Consider the following 22,494-nt stretch of genomic DNA (forward strand, 5'->3'; position numbering starts at 1 on the left):
TCGAGACAGGGTACCTTGAGCCCAGGCTGGCCTTGCAAACTTCCTTTGTAGCCAAAGATGGCCTTGAACTCCCACTCTTCCTGCTCCAGCCTTTGGAGTGCCAGGATTAAAGACATGTCCAGCAATCCCATTCTTTTCTGTTCTGTGGTGCTGGGGCCTTGTGCATGCCAAGCATGTGCTCTACCACTGAGGCATAATTCTCTGCCCCAGTCACTCTAGTATTTTCTACCTCCTCACTGGAGCTGACCATTTCCGGTGTGGCACACAGCGTGTGTTCTGGTAATAACTACTGAGCACTGGTTGATGACCCAGGATACTCACTGACATCCACTGACTGACCCACGACACAAAGGAACAGGGAAAGTCTTCCTCATTCCTATATCCTTAAATACCACCCCATATCACTTTGAGACATCCTGAGAGTCATGCTACCTCCAGCATCCAAACTGGACCCAGCCTCACTCTGGCCCCTTCCCGTGTGAGAAGGAAGTTTAAGGGTAGGTAGAAGCCACTTACATCATTGAACACTTTGTCCAGCTCCTTGGGGTCCATGATGAAGTTGGGGTAGCCTATCATGTTGTAGATGGCATCAGCCTGGATGGGAGGGATGGAGTAAAAGAGAGCCCAGAGATACAGGACAGGCCTGCCCCAGGTCTGTGGGTTCCTGGCTTAGGCTCTGGGCTAAGGAGAACCAAGGCCAGTTTCCTTCCTTCTTTGGGCTTCTATGTCTTTTCCTGGAATAAAGCTAGTAAATTCTGCTTAACTGTCACCTCCCCAGGAGGAGTTTTTATGGTCTAAGTATGTCCCCCAAAGTCTACATGCTGGCAACTGACTTTATCACAGCAGTGCTGACAGGGGATTAGGTCACACAGATTTCCATGGTCCTCATGCATGAAGTCCACAGGAATGGGCTGGTTACAGAGGGAAGAGTTGTTCATCATGGAAGTGGGTTCTGAAGAATGGGTCAGTCTAGGCCCTTGGGTATGCATGTTCCCTTGCTCTTCCCCTTCTGCCATGATAACATCATGCCATCTTCCTGACATCATGATTCAGGAGGCCCTGCATCCTGCTAGACTCACAGGGCAAGACAGCATCTGCACATGCTCACTGGACAGACCCAGCATCTGTCACCCACCTCCCCCTTCCCCATGAAGCCCAGTGCCCTCTGAAGTCCCTGGCAGCTTGCCTTCTCCTTGGCCGATTTCCGGGTATCTTCATCCATCCACTTCAGGGTGTTCAGGCCCTCTTCAAATGCCTTCTTGATCTCCAGGATTATCTCACTGGCCTTAGGACATAGACACAGTAAGGTCTGGGCTCTGGCCTCCTTCAATGCAACAGGTGCCCTGTGCAGAAGGGTGCTGCAGGCCAATGACTGAACTCGGGTGTGGCTCAAAGCCCCAGGCTCCTTGGTGCTGGGCTAAGGAGCCACAGCTGTGTTTCCTACCCACTCTCCTGACAGCATCCTGCAAGACAAGACTGGCTTCCCACAAACAAGACTCGGTCAAATAGGAGACAAACTTTGGGGAAGTTGGTAAGTCTCTGTTGCAGGACTTTTTGGTCTTTAATGTAGACTTGTGCATTGAGATTCTTTCAGAAAAGGCTAGAATATACAGCCTCTCCTAGACTGACTGGAGCAAGAATTCCTTTTTAACGGAATGACCTTAGAAATCTACAGAACTCCATTCTGAGGAGCAGTTACAGAAAGACTGTGCTCACTCTGGAGACAAACAGCAGCTGTGGAGGGTGACTATGTCATGGGCAGAAGGTGGAAGATTCTAGAGAAGAAGACAGAGTTATGTAACAGCAACGGTGGTGGAAGTGAAGGAGGCCGTGAGATCTCGACTCCGACTTGAGTCTGTTTGCTAATCATCCACTGTAGGTACTACCTGTGCAATCATAATACTACTAAAAAGGCAGTAACAAGTCGGTGGAGTGCTTGAAGCATCCGTGAAGCCCTGGGTTTGATCGCAGGCACTCACATACACAGGAGGCACTTACTATGCTTTTGCTGTCCTCGGCGAAGGTCGCTTTGACAAACATGGGCCCCAAAGCAAAGCCCAGGTTGTTTTCTGTGTCACTCACACAAAACTTCCATCGAGGGAGGCAGGTCTGGAAAACACAAGTGTGGGTGTCAAGGGACCCAGTCCTCCTCCTCCCAGCCCCCTTCTGTCTGGGAAGTGGGAACTGTATTCCCCTCGGAACCTCAGGACCTCTCTTTCCTGACACAGTGGTAGTTACTTTAGGCTTTGGGTCAAGTCAACAGTCTGGGGCAAGAGATCAGTAATAGAGTGCTTGCATAGCATGTATGAGGCCCTCGGTTAAATCCCCAGCACTGAAGGAAAAAAAAAGCTAGCCATGACGGTCCTGAGTTGATGACCCTAAGTTTGGACCCAGCTTGGGCGAAAGATTAAGACCCTTGAGCCAGGTGTGGTGGTACACATCTTTAATCCTAGCATTGGGGAGGCAGAGGCAGGTGGATCTCTGTGAGTTCTAGGCCAGCCTGGGCTACACAGTGAGATCATGTTGAGGGGGAGAGAAAGGAGAGAGAGAGAGACAGAGACAGAGAGAGAACTCTCTTTCCCTCCTTCCCTCCCTCCTTCTCTCTAGTCACATAAAAAGGCTTGGGATATAGCTCAGTTGGCATAGTGCTTGCTGAACATGTATGAGGCACTAGGTTTGCCACCCAGCACCAAATGAAACTAGGCTTGATGGTACACACCTGTAACCCTAGCACTGAAGAGGTATAGGCAGGAATTCAAGGTCATCTTTTTCGGCTACATAGCAAGTTCAAGGCCAGCCTGGGCTACATGAGACCATGTCTTAAAACAAAACAAAACAAAACAAAACACCACATCTAAAAAGAAAACCAAAACAAGACAAAATGTCCCTCCAGGGTCCTGGAGCAGGTGAGGGCAGGTAAGAGGTGCAGCTGGGGTGGAAAGTCAGATGTGACCAATAACTCCAAGCCTCTTGCCTTAGTCCTTTCCCCCTCTTGTCTTCCAGAGGATCTGAGGATTCTTAGTGGCAGGGAACTTCTACCTGAGCAATAGGAAACCTTCCCAGAGGGCCAGGACCACAGCTCACCTGCAGCCTTCTAGAAAAAGACCACCCCGGCCACAGCAGGAGTCCCTGCACCGCTGCTTCTATGGTGTCACAAGTGTCCAGGATGTCAGTGCTGCACTTGGAAACAAGGTGCTGCAGCCTGGAGGAGGGACTGGAGCTCTCAGAAGCTCCAGCCCCACCTGCCCCTGCCGGGCAGCCCTTGTGGACAGGGCAAGCACACGAGAGCCCTCACGTAATAACTCCTGTGGCAGGGTCCTTTTCCCTCCAGAGAACCCCAACACTCAAGTCAGCCTGCCTCATACCAGCCCCAGACTGCTCCCAACCCAAAGGCCCACTGGAGACAAATGGCTAATCAAAATGTGGTGTTTTCCTACGGTGGAGTACAACTCGGTACAAACAGGAACAGACTGCCAGAGATCTGCCACACACGTTTACGCTGAGCATGAAAGCTAGGCACAGAGTTCCGCTGCACCGCTCAGGGACCTTGGGGCAGCAGGCAGGGGCCTGGGTGGGAACTTTCTCCTCAGAGGACAGTGGGTAAATAGTCTGGGAACATCCTCTATCTTGAGTGGAACGGGGCTTACCTGGGAGATTTCATTTGTCAGAAGTCACTGACTTGTTTACTTAGAGCACACTACATATCTTTTGCAGTTTAATTTTTTGTTTTTAATCTTTTTGAGACAAGATTTCCTTCTAGCCCCAGCTGACCTGGAACTCACTATGTAGACCAGGCTGGACTTGAATTTACAGAGATCTGCCTCCCTCTGCCTCCCAAGTGCTGGGACTAAAGGCATGCGCCACCAAGCCTGGCTGCCTTCCTCCTTGTATGAGGCAGGATCTCTGTGCTGTTCGTTATGGTGGACACCAGGCTGGCCCGTGAGCTTCTGGGACTCTATCTCTACTTACTCTCTCCCTGTGGGAGCAATGGATTACAGACACATGCACTACTACATGCATGCAGGTTTCATGTGGGTTCTGAGGATTTGAACTCAGGCCCTCATGCTTACCAAGTCAACTCTTGTACCCGTTGAGTCATCTCCCCTAACTCATTTATATCTCATTTTATATAAATTACAATCTCAAACATTTTTTAAGGCAAGAAAGAAGGACTGGAGGAACATTCTGGTCTCCTTTAAAGTACTTAGTGCTCCCAACAGAGTCTACAGAGGCTCCAAGGAGGATCCAGGCTATGACAGCTGAATCAAGCACACGTTCTTCCTGTTTTCTTTTTTTTAAAATATATTTATTATTTTTATTTTATGTGTACGAGTGTATTGCCTTCATACATGTGAGTGCACCTGTGTTGTGCAATGCCGCGGAGGCCAGAAGAGTGCATCAGATTCCCCTGGAACTGGAATTAAGGATGGTTCTCGGCTGCCATGTGGGTGCTGGGAATGAAACCTGGGTCCTCTGCAAGAGCAGTCAGTGCTCTTAACCGCTGCGCCATCTCTCCAGCCCCCCTGTTTTCTTTTATGAGGCAGAGCCACTATGTAGTCTTAGCTGGCCTTGATCTTGCCATGTAGTCAAGGATGAATTCCTGATCTTCTGGCTCCCACCTCCTATGTGCTGGGATTTCAGGCCACCATGCCCCATCTTGGCTATTCTTCCCAGCACGGTTAAGTATGTTCATTTGTTGTGCTATCAATTTCCAAACTTTTCGTTTTGCACATCTGAACCTATCCTCATGAAACAGGAAGTCCTCATGCCCTGCCACTCAGCTCTTGTCAGTCACAAGGAAGCTGGTTCCACTCCTTCTCTTCCTGCAGAGCAGAACCTGGCAAGTGCAGCCAGCCTGAGAGGAGGGAGCTGAACGACTGGGAACAAGTTCCTTCTCCTGACTGAGCCTCATTTTCCTCATCTGGGGAAGTGGGACCTAGTGATGTAAATCCTAACCTGAAGCAGGTCAATCTCCAGGTGTGCTATATTTATTTTATTTATTTATTTTAAAATAATTTTTAGGGGCTGGAGAAACGACTCAGAAGAAAACAGCGCTGGCCGCTGTTCCAGAGGACCCAGGTTTAATTCCTAGCACTCATATGGTAGCTAACCACTGTCTGTAATTCCAGTTCCAGGGGATCTGCTGCCTTCTTCTGGGCTTTGCATGTGACAGGTGCACTTACACACATGGAGGCAAAACACTCAAACATAAAATAAAAATAAATTAAAAAATTAAAGTAATATTTAAAAAACCGTGTGTGTGTATGTGTGTATGAGTGTACATGTGTGGAGGTTAGAGGACAACTTTCAGGAGTAGGGTTTTCTCCTTTTGCCTTGATACAGGGTCTTATTTCTGCTGCTGTGCTCTGTATACCAGGCTACCTGGCCCCCGAGTTTCTGGCTGACTCTCCCATCTTTGCCTCCCCTTTCACCATAGGAGTGTTGGGATTACAGATGTATGTCACTGCATCTGTTTTTTTAAGTGGGTTCCAGGAATTGAACACAGATCATCATCTCCCGGGTTCCCTGTCTTTGGTTTTTAGGATTGTTACTAGCAGCAAACATCTGTGAGTATCTGGTTAGTGTGGCCACCAGATCTGGAAGGGTCCCTTTACCTTTCTGAGCCATGGTCTTACCAGTATGATGGTCTCCCTAGTGCCCAGTCTAGGGGTCTGGTTGGTGGTGCTCAGCCCATGTATGGACAGGAGCGGGAATGGGCTCACCTTCTTGGTTCCGTACATGACCTCCATGAACTTCTCATCAGCATCCTGAAAACGCTGATCAAGGAAGGAGCTTGTTTTCCGTACCAGGTTCCACATCATGTAGTTGTTGAGCAGGCTGTGGTGAGGGACCAGGGAGAGCTGAGATGCCCTGGGTGGCACTTCCCCCACAGACCTCTAGGGGGCACCAAAACCCAACTTCTCAGCCAGACTCTTAAGCTTGCCCATGTGGCTGGTTACCTCTCTCTAAGCACATAAACTCTTCCACAATTGAGGAATTGCTTCCATCACACCAGGGCGCCTGTGGCATGTCTGTGGGGGCATTTTCTTGATTGCTAATTGATGTAGGAGGGCCCAGCCCACTATGGGTTGTCCTATTCCCTGGGCAGGTGGTCCTGGGCTGTGTAAGAAAGCTAGTTGAGCAAGCCAGTAAGCAGCGTTCCTCCACAGTGTCTGCTTCAGTTCCTGCCTCCCAGTTCCTATGCTGGCTTCCCTTGATGAAGGGTTCTATTGTAAGATGAAATATACCCTTTCCTCTCCAAGTTGGTTTTGGTTAGTATTTTATCAGAGCAACAGAAAGCTAAACTAGAAATGTCTAATGCAGCCAAACGCTGGTACTCAATAAATATTATTGCTCAGTTACTCCATCTCCACGAGACGGGGGGGCATGGCCAGCTAGGCCTAAGTTTCCATAAATGGTGGCTCCTTTTGGCCACTCCTGCGGCACAGGGAGCCTGTCTGTGATTGCTGCCATGTTTGTGAAGAAGTCACCTTAGTGCAAGGATGTTCATTGAACCTAAACAGTCAGTAAGGGGAAGGTTAAAAAGGCCATATTTATACTTGATGGAATATTCTCTCTCTGACTCCAATTTTTTCCCTTATTTTTCTATAGTTTTCAACATTTCTGTGTCTTTAGAATTTAGAAAAGATCCTATGTATTAACTAAAACTAGGAGCTAACATTGATTAGGTCTCAATATGCGTCAGGTTCTGTGTTCACTTTAGTCTCTCTACAGCCTCATTTTGGGGATGAGAGAGGGACCCTGGGGAAGGAGATGACACTTTCCCAAGGCTCCAAAGCTGTCAGAAGAGGAGGTAGGATTTGAACCTGAGGCAGTCTGTTACTCTATCCATACCTACCCTGCCTGAGCACAGGGCTGCCTTCAAAAAGCCTGCCCCAGGCCGCCATGTCCCCTTACCATTTGTCTGTGTTGTTGATAAGGGTGGACACCTGCTCCAGGTATTCCTTGTCATAGATCACAATGGGCTCGGATTCATTGATCTCCACAGGGTAGAAGATGGTGTTGAGAAAGGGTAGCCAGTTGATGGCAGGTGCCAAGGTCTGCAAAGGAAGGGGCAGTGTTCAGGGTCAGCCTGGACCCCTTCTCAAAAACAACAAGAACTTCACTTGAAGTGAAACTGGGATGGAATTAGGGAAGACAGATGTGGCTATCACAATCCACCAGGGCTCTTGGGCCTGGCATGTGCACTGGAAAAGATTCACATACATTATTTTAACTGGTCCTCGCTGGTCCTCTGAGAACTCGAAGGCAATTGCCCCCATTTTAAAATTACTTTATTTACTTTTATGTATGTATGCACATACACATGCCATAGAACATGTGTTGAGGTCAGAGGATAACGTGAGGGAGTTCTTTCTTTCCTCCAGGTATATGAGCATTTTGCCTGTGCACGTGCACCAAATGTGTGCAGTACCACAGAAGCCAGAAGGCGTCACTAGATATGGGGACCAAACTTACGTCATCAGCCTTGCAGGCAAGCACTTTTACCCATTGGGCCTTCTTGCAGCCCTGTATCATCTCTTAATGTTTTTTGTTTCTTCAGGTTTTTTTGTTTTTGTTTTTTTTTTGGTCTTTTTGAGACAGGGTGTCCCGCCTGCCTCTGCCTCCTGAGTGCTGGGATCAAAGGCGTGTGCCACCACGCCTGGCTTGTTTGTTTTTTGAGACAGGGTATCCCTATCTAGACCAGGTGACCTTAAACTTGTGATAATCCTCCTGCCTCTGCCTCCAAAGGTCTTCATGTGAGCACCACCATATGAGGCTCATCTCAAGCCATTTCCAAGTCCAACTGAGCAGAATTAGCCTTTCACAGTGTTGTACCCGCATCACCCTGTCTAGCCACAGATGCCATCTCAGCAGGCTGAAGAAACTTTACCCTCAGCTTCCCAAGTCCCCACCTGTAGAATCCACGCACTCTGTTTTCTCTACTAATTTCACTGCTCCTGGAACCTCAGATAAGCAAGACACACAATCTTTGTTCTTTTTTCCCTCTTCTAGTGTTTGGGATTGAACCCAGGTTTTGCATATCCTAGGCCAGTGCTCTGCCACTAAGCCACATCCTCTAGGCTCTCCCACCCCCACTCCAGTTCTTTTGTGGCTAGCTGATTTCACTTAGCAAGACATACCCCAGCACAGTTGCACAACTTTGGAATGATCTGCCCCAGCCCTGTGTTCCCCACATGGTCTGTTATTTTTAGTGTGTAACTTTATAGAACTCAAGGTCTTTCAGGGCTACAGAGACTGTGTTTTAGCAAAGATGCCTGTCTGTGGCGATCACTCTGATGGGCACCTGGCCCTTAGCAAAGCAATCCATCAGTGCCAGTCACTCCAATCACTGTTCAAGGTTTCTCAGAGGTGGCCCTGGCCCTGCCAAATTTCAAATTCTGTTTTCTGTTGCCTTGAAAAGGGGTAAAATGTCAGACAAAGAAAATGAGGCCTGCACTGTAAAAGCCCTTCCTACTTCAATCAATCAATGCCATGGCCAGTCTCTAAGACAGCAGTCTACAACTTGGCAGTAAATACCTAGGAGGCTGAGGCGAGTGGAGGTGGGTCCTAAGACCAACCAGGTCCAAATTCAGACTTAACGGGCTGAATTTGTACCTGGGAAAGGTGACTTTCCTGAGGCCGCATGTCAACAGGAGCCTGTGCAGATCTACAACACAGGTTTACTCACCTCTGGGTTTATTCAGTTGTTGGTATTGGAGATTGAACTCTGGGCCTCACACATGCTAAGCATATGGGCGACACCCCTAGGACACTGCTTTTGGGTTGTGTTTTCTGAGATGGTCTCACTGGCCTTGGACTCAGAGATTCACCTGCCTCTGCCTCCTGAGTGCTGGGATTAAAGGCGTGTACCACCACACCCTGCTTCTGGGTTTAAAAGAGCATCTCATCTATTGCAGAACAGAGACCTTGAAGGACAGGTGTGAGACTGAGGGAGTGTACACAGCTCCTAAAGACAACATTATCCTATAAAAGTCTCTAATCAGCTCTCAGTGAGGGTTTGATTTGTACCATTTACAGTGAGGAGTATTCCCACTAAGACTAACTGTACCACACTGGACACTGAAGAAATACAGTGGGTCGGGCGCCCGTGTACCGAGGCCAAAGCACCTCTCTGCTGCCTGGCAGCAAGAGAGCCAGGAGCTGGGATTGAGCAAACCTAATCAGGATCCCCAGCAGGAACCAGCCTGGGACACAAAGTCAATTCCCATCCCTTCTCTGACACAGAGACAATCCCCCAACCCAGAGCTGCCTGCTGGGTGCCTCTGGAAAAGGCTCGCCCTGTACCAAGCATCCTTGCCCCGTCACGTGTCTTCCTTGCCCTCTTCTTGGCAGATCTTTTGCATCTTGGTGGATAAGAAATTTGGAGGTGAGCTTGTGAGATCTTCAAATAGGGCTCAGCCATTAGAGCCACCTGACTGCAGGATCTGCTTGCAAAGACAAATGTGACAGCTCACATGTTAGTGAGAACTGCACGTCATTGGAACTCTCTGAGAGAGGTGTCCATGGTGAAATCCATGGATTCCAAACAACTCTGATCCTTTAGGGAGAGCAGGTGCTGTGCAGGAAAGCCCTGTGTGTTGAAAAATGGGATTTTTGCGTTCCCAACCTCTATTGCTTTAGTGATTCCCAACTTAAACACATCTCCATGGAGACGGCTGTTTTAATCAACTGGGACATTCCACTGTGACTCAATCCCTCTGGGGACACTGACGACTCTATTTTCCACATCTGACGCCAAGGAACCACACTGGGCACCAACCAACCAACTCAAAGAGGCTTGGGAAGTGGGAAAGAACAGTGTGGTGCTGGTCTTGGGGAGGTAGAGGTGGGAGGATCATGAGTTCGTGGCCAGCCTGGGCTAAGGCTGAGGGTGTGATAGTTGTCTCATTTGTGGCTGAGCACTCCATAGACACTCTCTGTACTTTGAGTACTTGTGAGTTTCTGTGTTAACCGCCATCCACTGTACAAAGAAATTTTTATGATGAAATCTGAGAGTTGAACTAATCTTGGGTAGAGAGATAGGAATTTAGAGGGCAGTTTGATGCTACATCTATTAGCAGAATAACAGTATCAGGTTCACCCCTAGGGCCTGTGAATTCCCCAGTCATGGGTTCTTGGCCAGATTTACGTATCAGGCAAATGTTTCCTCTGGTGGAGAGGGCCTTAAATACAATCAGAGAGCAGTCAATTCCAAGAAGGGAGTGGAAAGATAATAGGCCAGAGTTCCAGAAGGATCAGGGAGGAACAGTATCTTCTGGACATGATAGAAACAATGCACTCATGAGCTCACAGCAGCTGTGGTTGCCTGCACAAGACCTGCACAAGCTTAAGCCAGTTAATATTCCAACATGGAGTGGGAAGGGTCTCAAAAGCCCCACCCATGCTGAAGAGTTATGACAGTTGATGGCTGCAGGTGGAGGAGAGTTAGTTTTCCCTAAGAGTGTGACCCCTGGGGGTGGCCATGCTCCAGTGGATGGGTCTACACCTGAGTATATGGGCAGCACAAATTGGACTTGTTAATTTCTTTTTGGTCTTTTTGAGACAGGGTCTCCCTGTAGTCCCAGCTGTCCTGGATTCACTATGGAGACCGGCTGGCCTCAGACTTACAGAGATCTGCCTGCTTCTGCCTCCCAAGTGCTGGGATTACAGGCATGCACCACCATGCCCAGCTCTTAAAATATTGTATTTTTTTTTTGTCTTTTTTGAGATAGGGTCTCCTTGTAGCCCCAGCTGTCCTGGAACTTACTATGTAGACCAGGCTGGCCTCGAACTCACAAAGATCTGTCTGCCTCTGCCTCCCAAGTGCTGGGATTAAAGGCGTGCGCCACCACACCTGGCAAAATATTGTATATTTTAAAAATGGGGCTAGTGAGATGATTCAGCAATTAAGAGTACATATTGTTCTTGCAGTGAATCCAAATTCAGTTCCCAGGACCCATACTGGGCAGCTCACAACTGCTTGTAACTCTAGCTCTAGGGGATCTGATACCTCTGGCCTCTGTAGGCATCTGTATTCACATGCACATATCCACACACAGATACACACATACACATAATGAAAAATAAATCTAGGGCTGGAGAGATGGCTCAGCGATTAGGAACACTGGTTGTTCTTGCAGAAGACCTGGGTTTGAATATCAGCACCCACATGGCAGCTAACAACTATCTGTAACAACTATCTGTAACTTCAGTTCCAGGGGATCTGATAGCCTCTTCTGTCCTCAGCAGGCATTGCACTTACCCACATGCAGGTATAACACTCATACACATAAAATAAAAATAATAAATAAATTTTTTTTTTGTCTTTTTGAGACAAGGTCTCCCTGTAGCCCCAGCTGTCCTGGAACTCACTATGTAGACCAGGCTGGCCTTGAACTCACAAAGATCTGCCTGCCTCTGCCTCCCAAGTGCTGGGATTAAAGGTGCACACCACCACGCCCGGCAATAAATAAAATATTTTTAAGGAATCTAAAAACAAAAATGAAAACAGGGCTGAAGAGACGGCTCAGCAAAACACATACTCTTTCACAGAGGACCTGAGTTCAATTCCCAACACCCATGTTAGGCAGCTCACAACCAACTACAACTCCAGCTCCAGGATATACAACACCCTCTTCTGGACTCTGGGCACTTGCACAGACATGCACAAATCACACAGAGACACACACATATATGCGTAATTTTAAAAATATAAATAAATCTTAAAAAAACAATAAAGGCTAGGATATAGCTCAGTGGTAGAGCAGTTGCTAAGCCTGTGTATGGCTCCAGGTTCAAGTCCCAACACTGGAAACAAAATGGGAATGAAGAGAAAGAAGCTGATGCTCTCAGACCCCATCTAGATGGAGAAAGCAGGTGACCTTTGCATGGAAAGTCCTACAAAGGAGTGGGAAGGTGCCTAGAGAAGCCAGGGCTGGAGGTCTCATTAATGGCTTTGAATTCAGACTCCACTGGGGGCTAGCCTGGAACTACTTGGCACTACAGCAGGGCTAGCCTGGAACCACACTGTGAATCTGCTGGTGCCTTTTCACTCAGAGTATGGGTAGGAAGAAAATAGATCCTCAGTTATCAGAGAAGACACCTTGTGCTGGGATAGAGTGATTCTAATTAGTTCAGTCCTGGGGACCCGGGAGGCACCAACAATCAGGAAAGAACCACCATTAGCATAATGATTACAGTAAGATGTTGCACATCTATCATGCATGTCAGCTTATCTTTGCCTCATCACACACCTGTGGCCAGGTTAGAGCGGCTTATGCCAGCCTCTTGGGGTCCAGAACTTCCTTACTGGTTAGACACGGTATCTTACACTGGCATATTTGTCCACTTCTCCTGGCTGACATTCCACAGTAGATGTTCTCCTAAGACCCTGTGAGTTAATGTGGCAAACCACTCTCTCTTGTGAGGATGAGGGCTGGGTCATATTCACCTCTGTGTTCTGGCCAGGAACAGGGATGAATGAAGGAGCCATGTGCTATTTTACCAGGAAGGAGAACAAGACTCAAGGTTGTGTCATGTGACCTGTCCCAAGTCACCCAGGTTGAGATGGAGCAGGGCAGTGGTATGTTTTGACTCCAAGCCCAGGCCGGCACCTCACAGGCTGCTGCAGCTGCAGAAACCCTCCCACCAGGGCAGGGGGCAGCAGGGCAGGTGGAACCACTTTCCTTTCTTCCTTGGAAGAAGAAGGCAAAAAGCAAGGGGGAAGGGGGCTGGGGTCAGACTGGTAGCTACTGGCTGGTGTTTGCAGGGCTACTGTGCCCTCTATCACTCTGGGCATCCATGTCAGCATGTGGCCACCATAAGGCCACCTTGTACAAGATCTCTCAGGTTGAGATCTGCAAAGCTGGAGCAAACTGAATTACACAGTACAAACAGCATGTCCCTCAACCTCCTGACCTCGGAGTGGAAAACAGTGCTAGATAGTGCCCGACATGGGCTACCCATCTCCATAACAACCCACTCAGATGACTTCCGCCAGGATGTGCAGGCAGCTGGCAGCAGCAGGAGGCCTGTGTAGGCCGCAGCTCCTCCTGGGACACCTCGTGGCCTGGCTTAAGTGTACCTACCACTGGACTAAAGTCTTTATAGCTTTTCTGCCTGAGATAGGGGCCCTGCTTCTCTTCCCCAAACCCCTTCTGTGGTAAGAGAGATCCAGACTGTTCACTGGTGGGCCAGCTGGCTAGGAAGCATAGGAGAGTAAGCCCATGTGGTTACCTGTTGGGTGGAGGAGGAAACCAGGATGGAAATGAGGTGTGAGGTGTTTCTTTTGAAAGAAAAAGGGACAGACAGATAGAAGCTGTCTGGGCAGAAGGGAGAGGCCCAGGGAAAGAGCAAAGCCTCAGGCATTACTGGTAGTGGCGTCTCTCTTTTTGGGGCCTAGGACAAGGCTGGACAGCAGATATTCTGGAAAGGAGGAACCAGCCAGCAATCAGGTAGGCACCATCAAGGACTCAGTGGCCACCAGGGGGCAGCCTGTGACAGGGAGACAGCAGGCCTCTAGCACAGGGGTCAGAGGAGTCAAAATGCAGGGCCAACTCTCAGTTACAACTCCCGGAGTGTGTTGGTCAAGAGCCACATCAAGAGCAGAGCTCTAGATACCCAAGCCTGAGTCCTGGGCCAGCTCCTCTGCCCTTAATCATGTCTAGTGGCCCCCTGGCTCAGAAAAAGGAAAAGCAGGGCTAGGGGGGTGTAGCTCAGCTGGGGGTGGAGCTCAGCTGGCCAGAGGGCTTGTCTAGTGTACACAGAGCTCTGGGTTCCATTCCCAGCATCACATTAAAAAATTCTGGCACAGGATGCACACTTGTAATCCCAGAATTTACAGGTAGAGAGGCAGGAGGATCAAAAGTTCACAGTTATCCTTGGCTACCTAGTGAGTTTAAAACTGCCTGTGATACATAAGACCCTATCTTAAAAAAAAAAAAAAAAAGAAAAGCCTGGGTGTGATGGTACACTCCTTTAATCCCAGCAGAAGGAGGCAGATTTCTGTGAGTCCAAGAAAAAAAAAAAAAGAAAGAAACTTTGTTTTGTAAGAGAAAGGGAAAAATGAAAAACTACAGCTCGTTTCTGTAGTGCTCTGTCACTATGTTTGTGGCACTCGGTATACGAGAGAATGCAAATATTCCACCCAAGAGTTCTATTACTGTCACCACCACAGTCTCTATGGAAACACTGTATCAGAAAGCAGCCTAGCTTTAGCATTCCTTACCACCCATGTGGCCTTTGGTAGGGAACAGTCCCTCTGCAAGCCTCAATGTTTCCATCTGTAACCTGGGCACATCAAATGCCCTCCCTTTACCAGGTCACTTCAAAGATCTGTCAAGGTGGGTGTGAAGCACACCCTCCCAGAGCCACAACTGAGGCCAGTGGCTGGCCCAACCCCTGCATGGCTGGGTGCTCAAGTCACCTGCAGCTCAGCGGCTGTGACTTTGTGGTAGATGAGTTCCTCATCCCGCCGCTTCTCCTGGGGTATGGTGATGTTGGCCAGTGCTGTCTCGAAGTCGAGGATCTGCTGCATCTGGGGCCTGATGGAGTCCTCGTCCCCACCGCCCAGCAGCTTTCCCAGCTGGACCATGTAGTTCAGGTATCCAGTCAGCACCTGTGGAACCCAGCACCCCCAAACTCTTAGCGGCTGCCACCTGGGCTAGGGGAAGGAAGGACAGACTGCAGCCCAGAACAGAGGGCCAAGGGGATACTTGCTTCACCCAGAAAAAGCACATTTTTGTTTTGCTTTTTTTAAAAAATATTTTATTTATTTTTATTTTATGTGTATGCGTGTATTGCCTGCGTATAGGTAAGTGCACCTGTGTCGTGCAATGCCCGTGGAGGACAGAAGAGGCTATTGGATCCCCATGGAACTGTAGTTACAGACAGTTGTTAGCTGCCATGTGGGTGCTGGGATTCGAACCTCGGTCTTTTGCAAGAATAGCCAGTGTTCTTAACTGCTGAACTATCTCTCCAGCCCGTTTTTCATTTTTAAAAAATATTTTATTCATTATTTTTATGTGTATGAGTGTATAGCCTGCATGTATGTAAGTGAGTGCACCCGTGTCGTGTAATGCCCATGGAGGAGGGAAGAAGGCACTGGATCCCCTGGAACTGGAGTTACGGATGGTTGTTAGCTGCCAGGTGCTAGGAATTGAACCTGGGTCCTCTGCAAGAGTAGCCAGTGCTCTTAACTGCTGAGTCATCTCTCTAGCCCCTGCTTTTCTTTTTTTGAGACAAGGTCTCATTCTACAGCTAAGGCTGGCCTGAAACACAGCAGTCCTCTTGTCTCAGTAACCCAAATGCTGTGATTACAGGCATGTACTGCCAAACTCAGCTTCTGAAACAGAGCTTTGAGGATGATTTTGGCATTGTGACTGTCCACTGGCTCCCCATAGCCCTCAGGATTAAGCCCAAGTGCCTCTGTGCTTCCCAGAGCTCTAGGTGGGCTAGCCCCACTGCTCTGGACCCCCCTCTCAGTACTCATCCTGGGGATGGCCTCCTGATCTTTTCAACTTTATTTTTATTATTATTGTGTGTGTGCATATGATGCGTTCTGGAGGGTGCATGTGTGCCATGGTGTGCACATGGAGGTCAGAAGACAACTTTATGGAGTCAGTTATCCCCTTCCACCTTTATGTGGGTCCTGGAGATTGAACTCAGGTTGTCAGGCTTGTGAAGCAGGCTTCTTTGCCCACTCAGCCATCTCCTGAGTAAAAGGCAAGGCCAAAGTCCTATCAGTTTGACACAAGTGAGTGGAGTTTGGATTGTATGTCTGCCAGGCTGTAGGGAGGGCTGGGGATGATGCCTACAAAACACGTGGCATCCACAACCGGTGGCAGCTGTCACTGCTGCCTTTGTAAGAAAGGGTCTAAATAACATCTGTCCCCTCCCTGCCCCTTGTGCCCATGATGCCTGACTGTGACACAGCCAGTTTGGAGATGTCCCTCCCCTGCCTGGGACTGCCTGTCACCTTTCAGTAAAGTGGCACCTATGTGAAAGCCCAGTTTCTGAGGCCTGCTGGGAGTTGGAGGGGGAGGGTTGGGGGTACATGGTGGGGCTGGGCAGGCTCACCTTCTCGTTTTCCGTCTTGTTGAGGTAATAGTCTCTGGAGGGTAAGCCAAGGCCAGACTGGTCCACCTGCAGAGGGAGGGAGGGTGAGAGGGAGGTCCTGTTGTCCGTGTGTAGGTCCCCTATACAGCCACAGCATGCCTTGAAGATGGCTGGCCCGTGGCACTGGAGGAACCAGCAGGAGGAGGAACAGGTAGCTGTTGTCACAAATACACCCACCCAGGACAAGGATTGGACAAATACATTCCTGCCTATATTCAGAATCAGCCACAGGACTTGGGGTCCTTCTGAACGGCTGGGCAGAGCCTTTTTAAACAACTTAGGCACAACATCCCATTTAACCAAACATTGCCCAAATGGTTAGAGCCACCCCAAGTTGTGTGATCACAGTCAAGTTATCCAACCTTTCTGATCCTCAGGTCTCTCCTCCAGTTAATAAGGAAAATAGTATCTACCCCCAAGAACCAGAATGAGGACTCATGTAGACAATGGTGGGAAAAACCCTGCTGAGAGCCGGGCATGATGGCGCATGCCTTTAATCCCAGCACTCGGGAGGCAGGTGGATCTCTGTGATTTCAAGGCCAGCCTGGTCTACATAGTGAGTTCCAGGACAGCTGGGGCTACAGGGAGACCCTGTCTTAAAAAAACAAAAAAAAAAAAAAAAAAAAAGCCTCCTGAGAGCTGGGCAGGGAGCAGAACATTCCAGAGAGCTACCACAGGAGCCTTCTGGTCACATCTTGACATATAAAAGGTAGGTCCTTTTATAGTATATTGGTTCATAAAGAAATTACAGCTCAGGGAGGCTGAGCTACTAGACTAAGGTCATACAGTATGAATGGTAGGAATGGGCCAAGGACTTGGTCTTTATGACCCCCTAGTCTAGAGTTCTCCTAGGCAAGCTCATCCCAGCCCAAGGCAGGTACAGGCCAGGGGAAATGGGCTTAAATCTATTCTAAGCAGAGCCTCAAAGGGCTGGTGTAGGGGAACAACAGATGTCATCGGTCATGCTCAGGATTTGACATCATTCATCACAGTAAGCCGCCTGCCAAAGATGGACTGCCTTCTCATCATCTCCTGACTCATCCCATCTCATCGCTGGGGGCTGCCAGAAACAACCTTGACTGAGGCCTGCAGTCCTATCTGGGGCAGTCTTCCCTGCCAAGTGCTGCATGCCCACTTCCTTAGCTCAGCTTACCTGGATCACATTGCTATTAGAGTTCTTGGAGTCAGCACTGACATAGACAGAGAAGAAGGGTGAGGTGCGGTAGTGGGCTGTGACCACCTGTAGCGTGTCCTGGAAGTTGTCTTTGGCCCATGGTCCTGTGATATTCCAGCCTCCAAGCTGTGGGGAGAGAGCATTGGTGGTGTGTGTGTGTGTGTGTGTGTGTGTGTGTGTGTGTGTGTGTGCAGGTGCACATGTGTGTGCAGAGTCCAGAGGACAGCCTTGAGTGTCATCCCTTAGGACACTGTCCATTTTCAAAAAATATTCAAATTAGCTGGATGTGGTAGTGCACGCCTTTAATCCCAGCACTTGGGAGGCAGAGACAGGTGGATCTCTGTGAGTTCAAGGTCAGCCTAGTCTACATAGCGAGTTCCAGGTCAGCTGGGGCTACAAGGAGACCCTATCTCAAAAAGACCAAAAAAAAAAAAAGACAGGGTCTCATGTATCCCAGGCTAGTCTCAAACTTACTACGTAGCTAATGATAACCTTGAACTCCTGATCCTCCTGTCTCTACCTCTTGAATGCTGGGATTATAGGTATGCAATGCTGAGGATTGAACCCAGGGCCTTGTATGTGCTAGACAAGCACTATACCAACCAATCCATATTCCCAGCCCCTAATTCAGGGTTGATGCCCTGTGGCTAAAGACCCCTAGGTAGCAGGGCTAGAGATATGGCTCAGCAGTTAAGAATACTGGTTGTTCTTGCAGAAGACCTGGGTTCAGATCCCAGCACCCACATGGCAGCTAATAACTGTCTGTAACTCCAGTTCCAGAGGATCCAACAGCCTCTTCTGTCCTCCACGGGCATTGCATGACCTGTGTGCACTTACCTACACACAAGCAATATATATGGACACACAAAAATAATAAATAAAATATTAAAAAAATAAAAGATCCCTAGGCGGAGCAAACTTATCCTTGCTAAGTGTGCTGTGACCCCATGTGGCAGCTGCTTCCAGCTGGCTGGGGAGGAGATGGAAGAGAGCTTGTTATGGGCACTGTTTCCTTTCCGAACACTGAATCATGTGAATATAACATAATGACTATCAATACATAAGTTCAATGGTGTCCATGGGAAAAAGGCTCCATATTTTGAAAAAGGTTGAAAAACTGATTGCCTTCAGTCTCACAATATTGATAATTAAAAGAATATATTCGGGGGGGGTGGTGGTGCTGAGAGAGCTCAGTGGGTAAGAGTACTTGCTGGGCAAGCATGAGGACCCAAGTTCGATCCCCAGCCTCCACATAAAAAGTTGGATGTAGCTGAGTGAATTCTTGTAACCCCAGCGCTGTTGGGAACAGTGACAGCATCTGTGGGGCTGGGTGGCCACTAGCCTAGCTCCAGGCTCAATGAGAGACTCTATCTCAAGGGAACAAGGCAGAGAGTGATACAGCAGGATACCCAATGCCTTCTTCTTCCATGCACTGGCATGCACATACATATCTTTCTCTCTCTCTCTCTCTCTCTCTCTCTCTCTCTCTCTCTCTCTTTCCCCGCACGCGCGCACACACATACATATATCTCTCTCTCTCTCTCTCTCTCTCTCTCTCTCTCTCTCTCTCTCTCTCTCATACACACACACACACACACATACACACACACACACACTCACTCACTCTACTCTTGGTCCTCCCTGGCTTGACACATGTTGGCCCCTGGCCCCTGTGCAAGAAAGGATGGACATGCACTGTCCCAGTATCACCACCCCTGCTGTACACCCTAAGCTGAGAGGCAGAGCCCTGGAGGGAACATGGGTGGCCTGAAAACATTCCCAGCCACCTCTGTCTGCATCAGGCAGCCTGGCCAGCCTCAGGCAGTCCTCTTTGAAGGCCACCCAGGACGTAAACGTGCCCAGGAAGAAGAACCGGTTTGGGGGGAACTAGAGATGTAGCTTAGTTTTGTGTGCTTGCCTCGTATGCATGACGTCCTGGGTTCAGTCTCCAGCACTACATAAAGCCAGGTGTGGTGGTGTACACCTGTGATCTCAGAACTAGAGAGGTAGAGGCAAAGGGATCAGAAGTCCAAGGCCATCCTTGGTTGCATAGTGAGCTTGAGGCTACCCTAGGCTATGTGAGACCCGATCTCAAAAACAAAAAAAACAACAAAACAGCACTGATTCAGTTGCTCAGGAGTTATCAGTGGGGTCCTCTTCCTGCAGAGGTCTGTTTCTGACTCAAGAGTCTGTGGGTGCTTCTAAAGCAACCACACCACTCCTTTACACACATATACACACACACACCATCCATACAGACAGTCCCACCACATGGAGCCATGCACACACACGCTCAGGCAACCCCAACACTCCTAGCAGTCAGATAGGCTCCTTCAGCTGGGCATGGTGGCTGGAGGTGTGAGTTAGCTGAAGCCAGAAGGGCTGGCAGGAGGGGTGAGCACAGGAGGAGGCTGTGAAAGTCTGCCCACCTACCTTCTCAATCAGCTCTATCAGCGGCTTGGCCCGGAGCTCCTCAATCCTGGTTTCGTTCATACACGCTCGGTAGTATACTTGAGCTTTCCTTTCTGCCTCGCTCACACTAGCTGTTGAATTTTCTAGAATGACAAGAAATAGAGTTGGAATGTGTCCCAAATGGGTGAGTCCTTGGGAGGGGGGGCTCAGTGCTCCCCGCTGTGTAAGCATGCTGTGGAAATTACTGTCAGTGAGAAAGAAGCGCTTCCCCAGGACTGCGTGCACACAGGCAGAGCTGGCAAGACTAGAGGTTCCTCTAATCTAGCTGACTGTGATCAAAAGCGTGTACCATATCACCCCTCTGCAGATGGGTTTACAGATTTGTCCCTGGGATGGCAGCACATGCCCACCTAACAGGATGGTTGGCTTCCCACCAGTCAGCACATGGCCTTGACTCCCCTGCCTGGTTGGTGGGACGGAGGCCTGCCATGAGTTTCAGGTCCCAGATGACCTTGCTTAGGAGAAAGGCAGGAAACGGACTAAGCTTGAAAGGCTTCATTCATTAGGAGCTGACTTTCCACTTCCTCCTGTGTGGGCTGGACATGTTTGCCAGACTTAAGGATGGCTCAAAAATGGATAGTTCAAGGGCTGTGTTCCACTTCCCACCCTGATAGCTCAGGCTGGGCCTCTATCTCACCGTGTTGTGGGGCTCAGAGTTTCCCAGGCCTCCAGGAGTTTCCCGGCCCCTCTTCCCACTCCTCAGGTCCTGGGCTACATGCCACTTGCTAAAGGTCACATGTCTGTATGTGTGTGGCTTGTGAGGTTCCCACTGTCCCTAGGGATGTTGGCTACTTCCTGATGCTCAGTTCCTCAAAGGACCTACTGTGTGTTGGAGCTCCTGTGTCTACACACACATACACACTCCCAGTGTCCAGCTCCAAGGCCTCTGACTCCACCTGCCCAGCTCCTTCCTCCTCTGGATGACTTTGCTGTGCTGTGGCCAATTTTCTTTCTTTCTGATTAATTTCTCTCTGACCTTGAAAGCCTTTCCTTTGTTTTTCTTCCAAGATGTCCCCAGACCTACCTCCTCCATGAACAATTTTCTAGTGGAACTCTATCCATTCATTCACTGGACAGACACCAGCTGCTCACTTTGAGCTAGATACTGTGCAAACTCTGGGGACACAAAAGGCAAAACCCTGCTCCCTGAGCCCTCTGCACAGCCCCCTATTAAAGTCAGGCTCTGAGAGGTTCTCAGAAGCATGCACTCCAGAAGGAGCACTCGGCACCAACTGGGTGCCAGGCACTGGACTGGGCAGGGAGTTTTACAAACAAAAATGAGACCTGTTTCCTGACCCCAAAGAGCTCAAGGTATAAGGGACACAGACAAATTAAATTTTAAAAAAAGAACAAAGGAGACAGAAACACTTTGAAGACTGTAATAATGGCTTTGGCACCCAGAGAAGTCACTCTCTGTAGCCTCAGTTAACCTGAACTTGCAATACAGACCAGGCTGGCCTTGATGTCACAGAGATCCAGTTGCCTCTGCCTCTTGAGTGCTGGGATTAATGGTGTGTGCCACCACACCCAGCTAGTGTTCTTAAATTTTAATTTTTATGTATATGTATGTGTGTCTGTGTGAGTATATGTCACGTGTGTGGGGGTGCCTATGGAAGTCAGAAGAGGGCATTGGATCCCCCGGAGCTGGAGTTATAGAATGTGAGCTGCCTTACAAGGGTGTTGGGAACTGAACTGGGGCCCTCTGCAAGACAGGAGACACTTGTAACCACTAAGCCCTCTCTCCATCCCTCTTTTGTCTCTGAGACAGGGTCTCATGTATTCCTAGTCAAAATCTCTATGTGACTGGGCTGCAGAGATGGGCTGGCAGTTAAGAGCAGTAGTTGCTCTTACAGAGGACCTGGGTTTGATTCTCAGCACCCATCCACATGGTGACTAACAGTCATTCATAACTCCAGTTCCAGGGGATCTGATGCCCTCTTCTGGCCTCTGTGGGTACTGTATGACATGAGTGCACTTAAATACATGCAGGCAAAACACTCATATACAGAAAATAAAAATAAATTAAAAAAATTTTTTTAAATCCCTATGTAGCTGAGGATGACCTTGAACTCCTGATCCTCTTGCCTCTCCCTCTTGAGTACTGGTGTTTCAGCATGTGTCACCATGCTCAGTTTAGCAAATGCTGGAGGTAATACCTAGTGCCTTGTGCATGCTAGGTGATGCTGGACAAGCATTCTACCAACATCCCCAGCTCCAGAGGAAGTTCTATTTGAACTGGGTCTCAGAGATGAAAAGATGTTCACAGAATGAGGGGAAAGGGCCTTGGGAGGGGAAGGGAGGCAGTGGAGAGGGGGCACCAAGGAGAAAAGCTTAAAAGGACAAGCAACCAAAAGAGAAAAAGCCCCTTGTCACAGCTGACACCAGGGGCACAGGTCATTTCCTGGGCAGTTTTTAATCACCTCTGGAGAGTCCCGCCCCCCATTCTCACCAGAAACAGTACCACAATTGTAGTTCAGACAGCAAACGCCCTAGTCTAGTAAATCAGGGGACAGCCTAGAAAAGAGGGTGCATGTGCAGCCTGGAGCTGGTAGGAAGGGAGATCCAGGGGCAGAATGCTGAGAGAGAGAGAGAGAGAGAGAGAGAGAGAGAGAGAGAGAGAGAGAGAGAGAGAGAGAGAGAAAGAATGAATGACCAGGGGCTATGGAGGGGACACACGCCTCTGCAGACTATGGGCTATACATGTGTGTCTCTCAGCGACCGAGGGCAAA

The 22,494-nt window shown here is 49.0% G+C and overlaps 1 protein-coding gene across 4 annotated transcripts in view; it reads right to left on the reverse strand.

The window, feature by feature from the left end:
• Positions 1-22,494, reverse strand: part of Ece1 (endothelin converting enzyme 1) — a 122,983-nt gene that overhangs the window by 16,266 nt on the left and 84,223 nt on the right. For all 4 annotated transcript variants that reach the window (XM_029566188.1, XM_017799512.2, XM_008838618.3 and 1 more), the window contains 9 exons: positions 19,727-19,848; positions 17,273-17,419; positions 16,081-16,146; positions 14,429-14,620; positions 6,919-7,061; positions 5,724-5,838; positions 1,999-2,109; positions 1,187-1,285; positions 517-594 (listed from right to left, as the gene is read on the reverse strand). In XM_029566188.1, the coding sequence (XP_029422048.1) occupies positions 517-594; positions 1,187-1,285; positions 1,999-2,109; positions 5,724-5,838; positions 6,919-7,061; positions 14,429-14,620; positions 16,081-16,146; positions 17,273-17,419; positions 19,727-19,848 (1,073 nt within the window). The remainder of the gene's footprint in view (positions 1-516; positions 595-1,186; positions 1,286-1,998; positions 2,110-5,723; positions 5,839-6,918; positions 7,062-14,428; positions 14,621-16,080; positions 16,147-17,272; positions 17,420-19,726; positions 19,849-22,494) is intronic.

This window comes from Nannospalax galili, unplaced genomic scaffold (assembly GCF_000622305.1).
Source record: "Nannospalax galili isolate Female #2095 unplaced genomic scaffold, S.galili_v1.0 scaffold2019, whole genome shotgun sequence".
NCBI classification, from domain to species: Eukaryota; Metazoa; Chordata; class Mammalia; order Rodentia; family Spalacidae; genus Nannospalax; species Nannospalax galili.